Here is a 13,674-nt window from a genome sequence, read left to right on the forward strand (position 1 = left end):
CAGGCGCCCCTGTAACTTCTTGAATGTTGACCAAATCTCTCATTCCTAGAGTTAGCTCTATTATATTTTCATATACTTGATTTGCTGACATAGTTTTAAGAAGTTTTGCATCTGTGATCATGGGAGATATTAATCTATAGATGCTTTTTCTTTTAATGCCTCTCCCAAGTTTTGTTATCAGTATTAGTGTGGCCTCATAAAACAAATTGCAAATATATGTATAAATACATATATATATGGGCAATTACACTTATTATTTCGTTATTTTTACCTTAAATGATTGATAGAATTTACGTGCAAAGTCGTGTGACATATAATTTGCTTTTTTGGAAGTTTTCTTGATGAAGAATTCAATTTCTTTAATAAGTAATGAAATATTCTGATTTTCTTACTGTCTTTCATTAATGAAAGGAAGTTGTATTTTTCAAGAAATCTCTCGTTTGTCAAATTGATTGGTGTGCAGTTGTTTCTAGTATTCCCTTCATGTGCTATTTTCCTTTTAACTGTATAGTTTCTTGGCAGATATCTCTTCTTTCTTTCTTAACATTGATACTTATTACTTGTATCTTGATTATTCTTCCTGGATTTTTTTTTCTTGAATTTATTAACATTTCCACATAACCAGTTTTAACACTCGATTTTCTCCATTTACACTCTCTTCTATTTTTTAGCCTTATTAACATTCACTATTTTTTCTGTTTTCTCTTTTCTATTTGTCTTTCTCAATTGTCTCTCTTCTGTGGGCTTAAGTTGTTTTTTCTAATCACTTTGATTTTAATTTTACTTTTCTATTTCTTAAGGTAGAAAACTAAAACTTGGATTTAAACCATCCTACATTTAAGGATTAATTTCATTTTCCCTTCTAAAACTGTTGTAGAAGTCTCAAAATTTTTATATACATTTCATTTTCACTGAATTCTATGTGAAATGTTTCCTAGTATTCCTTGTGGTTTCTTCTTTGACTCATAAGTTATTGAGAATTTTGTTGCTTAATTTACAAATATTCAGTTTTTTCTTAGATACATGTATCCTCTTGTAACAACATTTTTGTGGTATATTTGTTATTCAAAGGACTACAAAATAATACAGAAAAAATTTTTAAATGTAAAAATAAAATAAAATGCAAAAAATACAAAGAAGCTTTTTAAAAAAAAGCATAAACAGAGGATTTGCAGAGTAATGATTCTGCCTTTAGGGAGATTTAGTTGCCAGACCCACCTCTGGCAAAATGTATCAAGAGGAAGTAGAAATTAAGATTATTAGGACAAAAATGATTAAACAGCATATATAGAAGAAAATAAATCCTTGAGAATACATTGAAAAAAATATGCCAAGATAATGAAAACAGAAATAAGAAAAAAAAAACTTTTGATTAAATATAAAATACTCCTGCATCTGTCTAAAGATAGAAATAGAAAATATGACCATATTAGTCAGCATGAATGAATTATATTCCGTAAACAATTTCTCTGAATTGAATACAAAGTGTCAGCTAATTGGAAGGACTCAGGAGACTTCCCAATGTACAGTCACATAAGGTCTTTAATGAAATAAACGCATGGCAGGAGAAAGCAAAACGTAGGTATCACAGAGAGGTCCAAAAGCCTCCAGGGTTAGTCGCCCAGAGTCTTCCCTCAGTGGAACAGGACATCTTTGTCTCCAGATTATGAACTGCCACGATACATGTGAGGTATCTCTGCTTTATGGGAGCTCAAACGCAAGTTTGCAAAGGAATCTTGTATACCTTGCTGGTCATAGAAGGAAAGTCAGGCTGTCTAATCCATTAAACAGGGTGCATTTCATCACCTGTGTATCTCTAAACAGTGTCGGCAACCTAGTCAACAGTATCTCCAGAGAGTTTTGAACTTTAAACAACACACTGTTAATCACTAATGACCATATCCAATTCATGTCTTGGCCAGGAACCTGTATCAAATAATTGATCTTTAACTACATGTAATTCTTCCTTTGGCTAATTATTTTCCATTCCGCATCTTATACGGGTTTTAATGCAATCACAATACATTTGATTATAGATAGCTGTAAAAAGATCCTAATATCAGTGTTTATTTAGTGCCTGTTACTGAGTGGATGATTCAGTTAGTACATCGCAATGGTTAGAAATAATTAAAAGAAGTTTTACATAAATTATGCACGATTTATCACAGAAGGAATAAAAGGAAGATACTACCATTAAGACCACGTGTGATGTATTAAAGCGCTCTACAAGCTGAAGAGTATCACATGTTTAAGCATAACCTTATTATTTGATCGTTTATGATACATTATTATTGGGCTTTCTCTTTAGTATTTTTAACTTCTGGTTTTCATCACGAAATCTAATTTTCATATTTGTAGAAGTACAAATGCAGTCATGCCCACCTCCACCTCAGATTCCCAATGCTCACAATATGGCAACGACGGTAAATTATCAGGATGGAGAAAAAGTATCTGTTGTCTGTCAAGACAATTATATGATTCAGGATGCAGAGGAAATCGTGTGCAAGGATGGAAGATGGCAGTCAATACCACACTGCGTTGGTCAGTAATGCATAACTTGCTTTGTAACATTCTTTCAAATGAGGTTAATACTCCCCTGTGCTTTGTGTAAATGAACAAGATAAGGACCTTTCTGTCTATCTATTTCACTTTATCTTGAAACAGTAAATTGCAATCTAAGTATACAAATCAATCGGCATTCTTTCACTTCTACTATGAAAGAAACAGACCAAAACTTTGGGTTACTGTGTAAATACCATAGAAAATTTGTTTGTAAATACCGTAGAAAATTTCCCTCGTGATGAACAGGACAAGAATGTGGGGGCAGAGTGAACAAGCAGATACTACTGTAGATTTGATGGAGACATGAGCTTGCAAATTCCAGATGTTTTTTAGTTTTTCAGTAATTTAATTTTTCAGATTATCCTTATTTTAAAACCTCAACTAGTATTTGATTACATTTTTCAATGTGAACATTGATCTCTGTTCTTTATACAGAAAAGAGCCCATGTCCTCAACCACCTCAGATAGAACATGGAACCATTAAATCATCTCAATTTTCAGAAGAGATGGACGAACCATTGAAACCTGAGGTTTATGTACATGGCACCAAATTAAATTACACTTGCGAGGATGGTTTCAGGATATCTGGAAAAGATGAGATAACGTGCCACCTAGGAAAATGGAGTTCTCCACCTCGGTGTGTAGGTGAGGACAATATGCAAACCACAATTCAATTTTCGATGTAATCCATTAAGCATAATCAATTGTCGTCAAATTCGTGAGAAAGAATCCTTTAGATTTCTAAATATACAAACTCATTTATAGCTAAATATCTAAAATCATTTATATATTTATGTACCTTACCAGCAATTTTGCATAATCAAGTCTATCCTCTTTGTGTTCATTTCATTGACTCATTACAGACTCACTTTGAATTCTGGCAATTGTGTAATGAAAACTAGATGTGTAGCACAATTAAGTTAAACCTACCTATTCATATTCCTTTCCCATGTATAGAACTTGTTCTGTTTGCTTTGCCATGAGTTTTTTTTGTAATTTGTTTTCTCTTTCCTGTAATGTCATTTCGAAGTTCTTACAATATATGGGAGTTAGGATGATTACTTCTCAATGCTCTTCTTTTTATTATTCACTATTGGTTTGAGAAACACTGATGGTCTCTTTCATAAATATATTGAAATTTTTATTATTTTTATTTTTTAAGTTTTAGTTTAAATTCCAATTAGTTAACATGCAGTGTAATATTAGTTTCACGTGTAGAATATGGTGATTCAACACTTCAATACAACACCTGATGGTCAAAACAAGTGTTCTCCTTTATCTCCATCACCTATTAAACCCATCCTCCCACCCACCTCCCTTCCGGTAACCGCATTGTTCTCTATAATTAAGAGTCTGTTTCTTGGTTTGCCTCTCTCTCTTTCCCCCTTTTGCTCATTTGTTTTGTTTCTTAACTTCCACATGTGAGTGTGTGTAATCATGTTATTTGTCTTTCTCTGACTTATTTCACTTAGCATTATAGTCTCTAGCTCCATCTGTGTCATTACCAATCACAAGATTTCCTTCTTTTTATGGCTGAATAATATTCCGTTGTATATATATACCACCTCTTCTTTCCCCATTCATCTATCGATCGACACTTGGGCCGCCTCCATATCTCAGCTATTGTAAATAATGCTGCTATAAACATCAAGGTACATGTATCCATTTGAAGTAGTATTTTTGTATTCTTTGGGTAAATATCTAGTAGTGCAATTGCTGGATCTAGTTCTATGGTTTAACTTTTCGAGGAATCACCATACTGTTTTTCCAGAGTGGCTGCACCAGTTGGCATTCCCACACCAACAGTGAAAGATGGTTTTCCTTTCTCCACATCGTCGCCAACACCTGTTGTTTCTTGTGTGTTGATTTTTGCCTATCTGACAAAGGAGGTGCTGCAAAGGAGGTGATATCTCCTTGCAGTTTTGAATTGCACTTCCAGGATAATCAATGTGATGTTGAGCATCTCTTTATGTGTCTGTTGGCTGTCTGTATGTCTTCTTTGGATATATGTCTGTTCGTGCCTTCTGCCCATTTTTAATTGGGTTACTTTCTTCGGATGTTGAGTTTTATAAGGTCTTTATTTGTTTTGGTTCCTAACCCTTTATCAGCTATGTCATTTGCAAATAGCTTCTCCCTTTCCGTAGCTTGCCTTTTAGTTTTGTTGATTGTTTCCTTCACTGTGCAGAAGTGTTTTATTTTGATGTAGTCCCAATAGTTTATTTTTGCTTTTGTTTCCCTTGCCTCAGGAAAGAAGTAGAAAGAAGTCGCTACGGCCGATAATATATTGACATGTTTAGTTTCAAGTTCCTACTCAGGTTGCCAGCTGGATACACATCAGAATAATGATTTTAGGAAGAATTGCACACCGTCTCTGTGATATGATTACAGATCCTGTGTTATCATATTTTTCAAATAAAACTGCCAAATATGGAAACCAGTACATAAAATTAAATTTCAGATTGAGTAAAACATGGAGTCATTCTTTCTTTGTCTCCTTCTTTTAGGACTTTCTTGTGCGCCACCACACTTGATTCCACATGGTATTCTATCTCACATATCAGACAGTTACCAATATGGAGAAGAAGTAACGTACAAATGCACCGAAGGTTTTGAGATTAATGGCCCTGCATTCATAAGATGTATAGGAGGAAAATGGTCCCATCCACCAGAGTGCAAAAGTATAGTGTATTTAATTTTACTCTACGATTGATAAATATTCTTAATTCAGAGCATAAATGGTACAAATATGAAACTGGGCAGTAATTCCAGAATTCAACAGGGTGTCTCTGGGAAGCTGTGGATTCTAGTAGAGAATTAATAGCCGTAGTAATAATAAAAGTGTGACAGCATGAGCCAAATTATTTCACTTTCATGTCACCGTGTGTGCACATTAGACCTCCTGTGATACACATCCTCAGACTTCTCATCTCTGTTCCTGTGTCACAGCTGGTCCCTGCTCATCAATCCCATCATTATTCAATTTACTGTTAGTTTGTCAGTTATCTCCTTGTATGTATATAGTTTTCTGAGATGTTTGACACGAATAAAGGTAACAGATTTTGACAGAAGTGAAAATACAAATACATAAGGTAGATGGCTTGTATGGGCAAGAAAGAATTTGAATGCCAAGAAGTGTGATCTCAAGCATTACATGTATCCATATCTCTTCAGGCTTACGATGTCATCATCCCCATGTTATACTTTGATAAACATAGGACTATTCAATATAATTAAGCGAGACATCTAACATATTTTTTCAGGGTACAAGAAAAAATTTTGCAAGGTATTCATTGGTTCGATGTGTACCTATTATTCTACATTATAGTTATTAGCCATTATGTATTTAAAAAAATTTTTTTTTCCAACGTTTATTTATTTTTGGGACAGAGAGAGACAGAGCATGAACGGGGGAGGGGCAGAGAGAGAGGGAGACACAGAATCGGAAACAGGCTCCAGGCTCTGAGCCATCAGCCCAGAGCCCGACGCGGGGCTCGAACTCACGGACCGCGAGATGGTGACCTGGACGAAGTCGGACGCTCAACCGACTGCGCCACCCAGGCGCCCCAACCATTATGTATTTTAAAATATTTACTGAACAATACATATTCTTTTTCTTTCAGACACGGATTGTTTTAGCTTACCCGACTTCGGTAATGCCACACCCGTAGGCCAGAAGAAGACGTTATATAGGTCAGGGGAAAAAGTGACTTATAAATGTCCAAATAATTACCTTTTGGATGGACCAAATACTATCCAGTGTATTAACAGCCAATGGATAGGAAAGCCAATATGCAGAGGTACTTCAATGCAATTTTGAAACCTATTTGTCAAAATGTCTTAACTAATATAATATGCAATTCCTTCTAACAGCACTTATGAAATGGACATGGATTATTCTTTTAGGCCAGGTCGAAGAAGTTTATGTTTTAACATAAAGGGATATAATTGTGTACTCAGTGGTCAATCTGAAAGCCCAGTGGTTCTCAAACTGTGGTCTCTGGAAGAACAGAATCAGCGTCTTCTGGGAAATGGTTAGAAATGCAAATGTGAATTCACAGGCTTGCTCAGACCTGTGGTGGCAAAAACTCTGGGGCTGCAACCCTGAAAGTGTCTTAACGATTCCCAAGGGATTCAGTGTATACTCCAGTCTAGGAGCCATACCTATAGCCTGTTATATTTACGTCCACCTGAATCTCACTGGTGAATTATACATTATGCATTGAAATGTCCTTAAGCGTTTGCAAAAAAGAATCATTGAAGGCTGTTTTTGTCAATTATACATATATTTTTCTGTTATTTTGCCACTCATCTCCTGTTTGGACTCTCGGTTAATCATCTTTTTCCTTCAGCTCTGGTATTCTTTTTTTTTTTTTTTTTTAACGTTTATTTATTTTGGTGACAGAGAGAGACAGAGCATGAACGGGGGAGGGGCAGAGAGAGGGAGACACAGAATCGGAAACAGGCTCCAGGCTCTGAGCCATCAGCCCAGAGCCCGACGCGGGGCTCGAACTCACGGACCGCGAGATCGTGACCTGGCTGAAGTCGGACGCTTAACCGACTGCGCCACCCAGGCGCCCCCAGCTCTGGTATTCTTCAAAGCGTGTTAATCCTTCATTTATTCTCTAAGGAAGTGGCTGCTGTGTTTATTTTTCTAAGGGCCTAAAATTACATTCATAAACAGGGTAATTGCAAGCCAAATTCTGATGTCGAATAATCTTTTTATTTTGATTTTCTTGTGGTTTATAAATTCATTTTGAAAATACATAATTTGGAAGAGTGATTTGACTAGACCCTAAGGGACCCTAAGTCCAGAAAAACTCTCAGTTTCATAGAAGTTTAAGTCTTATAAAATAAAATATATTGCTTTATCTCCTTTTCTTCAATCTTATATGTAAATTTCTTAAAATTAGCAGCCTTTCATGACAGATTAACTGTTGATTTAAAATCCTCTTAGAGATCTATTTGGAATCCCATTCATTGATTTGCTACTCAAAATGATCATTGTGTTAGAGATGCGACTTTTTTTTCTTTCTATTCAGGTATTTCCTGTGGGAATCCACCCAGAGTGAAACATGCTATTATACTAGAAGAGGTGCCTAAGTATCTATCTGGTCAGAGGGCACGTTATGAATGCATCAAACCTTTTGACCTGGATGGGGCAGAAAAGTGATATGTTCAAATGGGAACTGGACACAACCACCTCAGTGCCTAGTTAGAGTATCTTATTTCCTCCCCAAACTTTAGAGAATGTTTTAGGGACTAAATATGTTAACATAAATATATAATGTAGTAGTTATTATAGAATCATCTTTTAATCTTGAATAAAATGATGGTGCTTAAACTCCAATTTTTTCTTTTTGTGGACTGCGTAAGTGATATGACATATTTATTTTATGAAGGATTTGACCAGATTAGCACACCTGGAATCATGGAAAATTCTCTATCTTAAGCATTAAGACACTTGGTTGTTTCCTGAGGAATAAGTGTATTAAAGATACGTTGAGGACATTTGACAGCCCTATAAAAATTTCACTTGGAGAAGAATCAGCAGCTGGATTGTGATCATAGACTGGGATACAACTTTGGGCTACTTCAGCGTGTGGATTATATTTAAAGAAGGTTACTAGCTGAGTTCAACCTGGGAATTAGTGTATACAGAAGAAAAGGTCTAAGAACTTGGTCATAGGACACTCGAGTATTCAGAGTTTAGGAAAGAAGAGGAGCCAACAAAGCAGATACTATATAGCCACCAGTATTTCAAATCAACTTTTCCTGGCATTTATATTTCCCAGTCTTGCTTTGATCCCACCTACGTTTTTCATGTTTAAAGTCAGTTTCTTTTAGACGCCCTATGGTTGGATCTTGTTTATGTGTGCACTCTGCCATTTTAGTCTTTTCACGGAAGTATTTAACCCACTTACACTTAAAGTAATATTTGATAGATTAGGGCTGTGCCAGGCATTTTATTTATTTTGTGTTCCCTGTTTTTCACTCCCATTTCCTTTTCTTATTATCTCTATGGACTTTTGGAACATTTTCAGATAACTTCCATTTTGGTATATCTGCATTGTTTGGGGGCATATCTCTTTGTATCATTTTATGAGTGGTTGCCCTAGGTATTAAGATCTACATAGTAGCTTATCATTCCCTCCTGGTCTTGACATTTTACCACCTCACGTGAATGTGGAAACCATACTTCCATTTAGGTCCATTTACCCTCCCCACATTTTCTTTTCTTTTCTTTTCTTTTCTTTTCTTTTCTTTTCTTTTCTTTTCTTTTCTTTTCTTTTCTTTTTTCAGTAGGGTTCACATTCAGTGTGGAACCCAACGTGGGGCTTGAACTCACAACACCTGAGCTGATATCAAGCGTCAGGCACTTAACTGACTGAGCCCCCAAGCACCCCTTACCCTCCCCACATTTTAAACATAAATGTCTTTTTTTTCTTAGTAAGCATAAATGTCTTTAGTGTTTCTTCTACTTATATTGAGCACTATAGGAAATGATACAATGTTGCCCAAACATCAAATACAACAAACTCCTTAGGAAAAAGAGTCTATTATATTTACCCTTATTTTTCTCAGTTCCCTTGTTCTTTCTTCCTGCATGAAGTCTCAGTCCTCCTTCTGTTATCTTTTCGGTGCTAATTGAAGAATTCCTTTAGCAATTCTTTAAAGATAGATCTGCTGGAGATATTTTCCCCGTTTTCCTTTGTCTCAGAACGTCTTTATTTCTCCCTTGTATCCTAAGGATGGCATCACTGGATATGGCATTCGGGATGACAGTTTCTTTTCTTCTAGCACTTGAAAAACGTTGTCACTTCTCGATGGACACAGATGAGAACCCCACGGACACTTGAACCCTTTTTCCCTTAGAGGTTTGCCTAATTTCTGTGTAGCTGCTTTTGAGATTTTTCCTTTTCTTTAGTTTTCCTCAGTTTGATTATGATGTATCTTGGCTTGAATTTCTTTAGGATTATCCTGTTTGGCTATTTCAGTATGAATGTTTCTGCCTTGTGCCCAACTTGGGAAATTTTCAGCCATTATTTTTGGAAGTCTCTCTCTCTCTTTTTTTTTTTTTTTCATCTGCAACCCCTTTTTTTTCTCTTTCTGGTTGTCCATGCTTTACTATATACTCTTACTGGTCCCTGAGACCCTGTCCACTTTTGTTTTCAGTCTGTTTTCAAAGTGAGCAATCTGTATTGTATATTCAAATTGATTTATCCTTCTGTCATCTGTAATCCATGATAGAGCCCATCCAGTGAGGATTTTTAACAATCCATTTTATGTTTTTCTGTTCTGTAATTCCCATTGGATTTTTAAAAGCCATCACTAAATAATTCCATTATCTGTGTCATTTAAGTGTTGCCATCTGTTGATTATCTTTTCTCTTTTGAGATTTTACTGGTCTTTGGTATGGTAAGTAATTTTCTCTCTCTTTAAAATTTTATTTTGAGAGAGCGAGCGAGAGAGTCCTCACACCAGCACACAAGCAGAGGAGGGGCAGAGTGAGAGCGAGAATCCCAAGCAGGATCCTCTCTGCCATCATAGACCCCAACAGAGGGCTCGAACTCTTTATGGTATTATGGTGGTATTATGTGGTATTATGGTATTATGTGGTGGTATTATGACCTGAGCCAAAATCAAGAAGTGTTGGATGCTCAACCCACTGAGCTACCAGATGCCCCTATATTGAGTGATTTTCTTTTTTTTTTTTTATTTCTTTATTTATTTTGTAATTTACATCCAAGTCAGCATACAGTGCAACAGTGATTTCAGGAGCAGATTCCTTAATGCCCCTTATGCATTTAACCCAATTTAACCCAACTCCCTCCCACAACCCCTCCAGCAACCCTCAGTTTGTTCTCCATATTTATGAGTCTCTTCTCTTTGTCCCCTTCCCTGTTTTTATATTATTTTTGTTTCCCTTCCCTTACGTTCATCTGTTTTGTCTCTTAAAGTCCTCATATGAGGGAAGTCATATGATATTTGTCTTTCTCTGACTAATTTCACTTAGCATAATACCCTCCAGTTCCATCCACGTAGTTGCAAATGGCAAGATTTCATTCATTTTGATTGCCAAGTAATACTCCATTGTATATATATACCACATCTTCTTTATCCATCCACCCGTCGATGCACAATTGGGCTCTTTCCATTCTTTGGCTCTTAATTGATAGTGCTGCTATAAACATGGGGGTGCATGTGCCCCTGCAAAACAGCATACCTGTATCCCTTGGATAAATACCCAGTAGTGCAATTCCTGGATTGTAGTGTAGTTCTATTTTTAATTTTTTGAGGAACCTCCATACTGTTTTCCAGAGTGGCTGTACCAGTTTGCATTCCCACCAGCAGTGCAAAAGAAATCCTCTTTCTCCGCCTCCTCGCCAACATCTCTTGTTGCCTGAGTTGTTAATGTTAGCCATTCTGGCAGGTGTGTTTCCCTGATGATGAGTGATGTTGAGCATTTTTTCATGTGCCGGTTGGCCATCTGGATGTCTTCTTTCGAGAAGTGTCTATTCATGTCTTTTGCCCATTTCTTCACTGCATTATTTGTTTTTTGGGTGTTGAGTTTGATAAGTTCTTTATAGATTTTTGGATACTAACCCTTTATCTGATAAGTCGTTTGCAAATATCTTCTCTCATTCTGTTGGTTGCCTTTTAGTTTTGCTGATTGTTTCCTTTGCTGTGAAGCAGCTTTTTATTTTGATGAAGTCTCAATAGTTCATTTTTGCTTTTGTTTCCCTTGCCTCCGGAGACATGTTGAGTAAGAAGTTGCTGTGGCCAAGGTTAAGGAGATTTTTGCTGCTTTCTCCTTGAGGATTTTCATGGCTTCCTGTCTTACATTTAGGTCTTTCGTCTATTTTGAGTTTATTTTTGTGTATGGTGTAAGAAAGTGGTCCAGGTTAATTCGTCTGCATGTTGCTGTCCAGTTTTCCCAGCACCGCTTGCTGAAGAGACTGTCTTTATTCCATTGGGTATTTTTTCCTGCCTTGTCAAAGATTAGTTGTCCATAACGTTTGTGGGTCCATTTCTGGGTTCTCTATTGTGTTCCATTGATCTGAGTGTCTGTTTTTGTGCTAGTGTAATGAGGGATTTTCAATTGTATTCTAGACATTTGGGATATTATGTTTTAAGGCTCTGGATTTTATTGACATCTCTTATTTATCAGGCCTCCAAGACTACCACAGTGCAAGTCCAGGCTTCCCACTTGACCTCCACTGACAACACGGAAAGTGGAGAGGTGTCTTATTCCCTGAGTGTGGAGCGAAGTCTGGGCTGCTCACTTGGCCTCTGTTGATCACTGTTGATCTGTGAGCCACACAGGGAGAGGACTGGTCTCGGTTTCTTTATGATGGTATTTGGGAGCATTTCAAGTATTGTAAAAAATACCTGTTTTGCTAGAATACTCCTCTCCTGGGCCTTTGGCTAAATAGAGTGGATGATTTTTGGAACTTTTTTTTTTCTTGAACTTGGTATCATTTCTGGGTTCCATTCTTCTTCAGTGCTCAGTCCAGGGTCCATAGAAGGCACAATGAAAACCCAAATGAACTGTGTAATTCCTTGAATCCCAAGGTCTCTTATCTGATTGATATCTTCTCTACATCTTTCGTAATCTCCTATGTTGGTTTTTATAATATGTTCAGGGTTTTTAGTTTTCCTTAACAGAAGGGACAAGCAGAAATGTTTCTACGTCATCATGTCCAGAATGGGAGGCCAGCAATTGCCTTTCACATGATATAGATTTGTAATTCTTTGACATGATTAAAGAAACTGATGTTTCTTTTGTAATAACAATGAAAATCAATACATAGTAGACCATGCAGTATGTTGTAACTAATGAGAAAAATTTCTTTGTGTATATTAGCTATCCGTCTGGCATTTTTATTCAGTAGGAAAAATGGTTTTTAATACCAGAATACTGCAAAGCAGACATATTTGTTAATGCTTTATGTGTACTTTCATGTGGAATTAAAGGAAGTGCTTAAAAGTGTTCTTCTCAGTTTAAGTGATTAGAATTTCTCCAATGAATCATTTCTGTCAGCAGAAGTCTTGATATTGTATATTGTGGTACATTTCTATTTACTTTACTTTAACCTGTTTTTCTTTGCACTTTCAATAAATCAAATAATACCTTTTTAGATCCTAATGAAAACTGTGGGCCCCCTCCGCCTCTTGACAATGGAGACATGACCACATTCCCAAAATCAGAATATGCTCCAGGATCATCAGTTGAGTACCGGTGCCAGTCCTTGTATGTGCTTGAGGGAAACAAGGTCATCACATGCAGATATGGACAGTGGTCAAAACCACCAAAGTGCTTAGGTAAATATTTTAATATTCACCTGGATCCTGGGAAATAATGAGAAAGGTGCTTTGCTGTTATTAACAGAATATTCATGGATTAACCACAACCATTCTGTCAAATGTTTGACTACTAAATATTAATCTGTGAAGAAATAAAGTTAGAAAAAAGTCTTAAACAACAACAGCAACAAAGTATTCTTTAATGAAAGCTCTTCCTATTGTTATTGACACGATGGATCTTTTATTATAACATTTAATTATCACACCTTAAACACAGTACCTCATTTTTACATCATTAATCATTTAAAATGATTTACATCTACGTGATAGATTTTCAATGTATTGGTTTGGAAAAGGTTTTGGAAACAGAGCCCTGGGCCAGTGTAGAAGATTCTACTTGAAAGTCTGAAATTCTGTGGAAGATATTTGTTTACTTCTTAATGCTTATGTTCATTTTTTTTAAACCTTCAGATGTATGTATAATATCAGAAGACTCCATGGAAAGACATAACATACAATTACGATGGTCTTCTGTGAAAAAACTGTATTCCCCAACAGGGGATACTGTTGAATTTGAATGTAAACCTGGATATCGTAGACAGACATCACAACAAACATTCCGAGCAACCTGTTGGGAGGGGAAGCTGACCTATCCTGTTTGTGTAAAAAGCTATGGTTAAGATGCAGTCCTAAAACTAAAATATGTACAATATTGAGAAGTTTTCATTGTCAATCCAACTCAGTTTATTTTGTCAAGTGTTATTTAGCTCATTTACTTTCATAAATCAGAATTTGTGTTAAATATTA

The 13,674-nt window shown here is 36.2% G+C and overlaps 1 protein-coding gene across 2 annotated transcripts in view; it reads left to right on the top strand.

The window, feature by feature from the left end:
• The window catches only part of LOC123586780 (complement factor H-like), a 99,706-nt gene extending 86,032 nt beyond the window's left edge, over nucleotides 1–13,674 (top strand). For both annotated transcript variants that reach the window (XM_045456172.1, XM_045456173.1), the window contains 6 exons: nucleotides 2,359–2,541; nucleotides 2,998–3,207; nucleotides 5,067–5,240; nucleotides 6,183–6,359; nucleotides 12,703–12,885; nucleotides 13,339–13,674. In XM_045456172.1, coding sequence (XP_045312128.1) covers nucleotides 2,359–2,541; nucleotides 2,998–3,207; nucleotides 5,067–5,240; nucleotides 6,183–6,359; nucleotides 12,703–12,885; nucleotides 13,339–13,547 — 1,136 coding nt within the window. In that variant the 3' untranslated portion in view covers nucleotides 13,548–13,674. The remainder of the gene's footprint in view (nucleotides 1–2,358; nucleotides 2,542–2,997; nucleotides 3,208–5,066; nucleotides 5,241–6,182; nucleotides 6,360–12,702; nucleotides 12,886–13,338) is intronic.

Source organism: Leopardus geoffroyi, chromosome C3 (assembly GCF_018350155.1).
Source record: "Leopardus geoffroyi isolate Oge1 chromosome C3, O.geoffroyi_Oge1_pat1.0, whole genome shotgun sequence".
NCBI lineage: Eukaryota > Metazoa > Chordata > Mammalia > Carnivora > Felidae > Leopardus > Leopardus geoffroyi.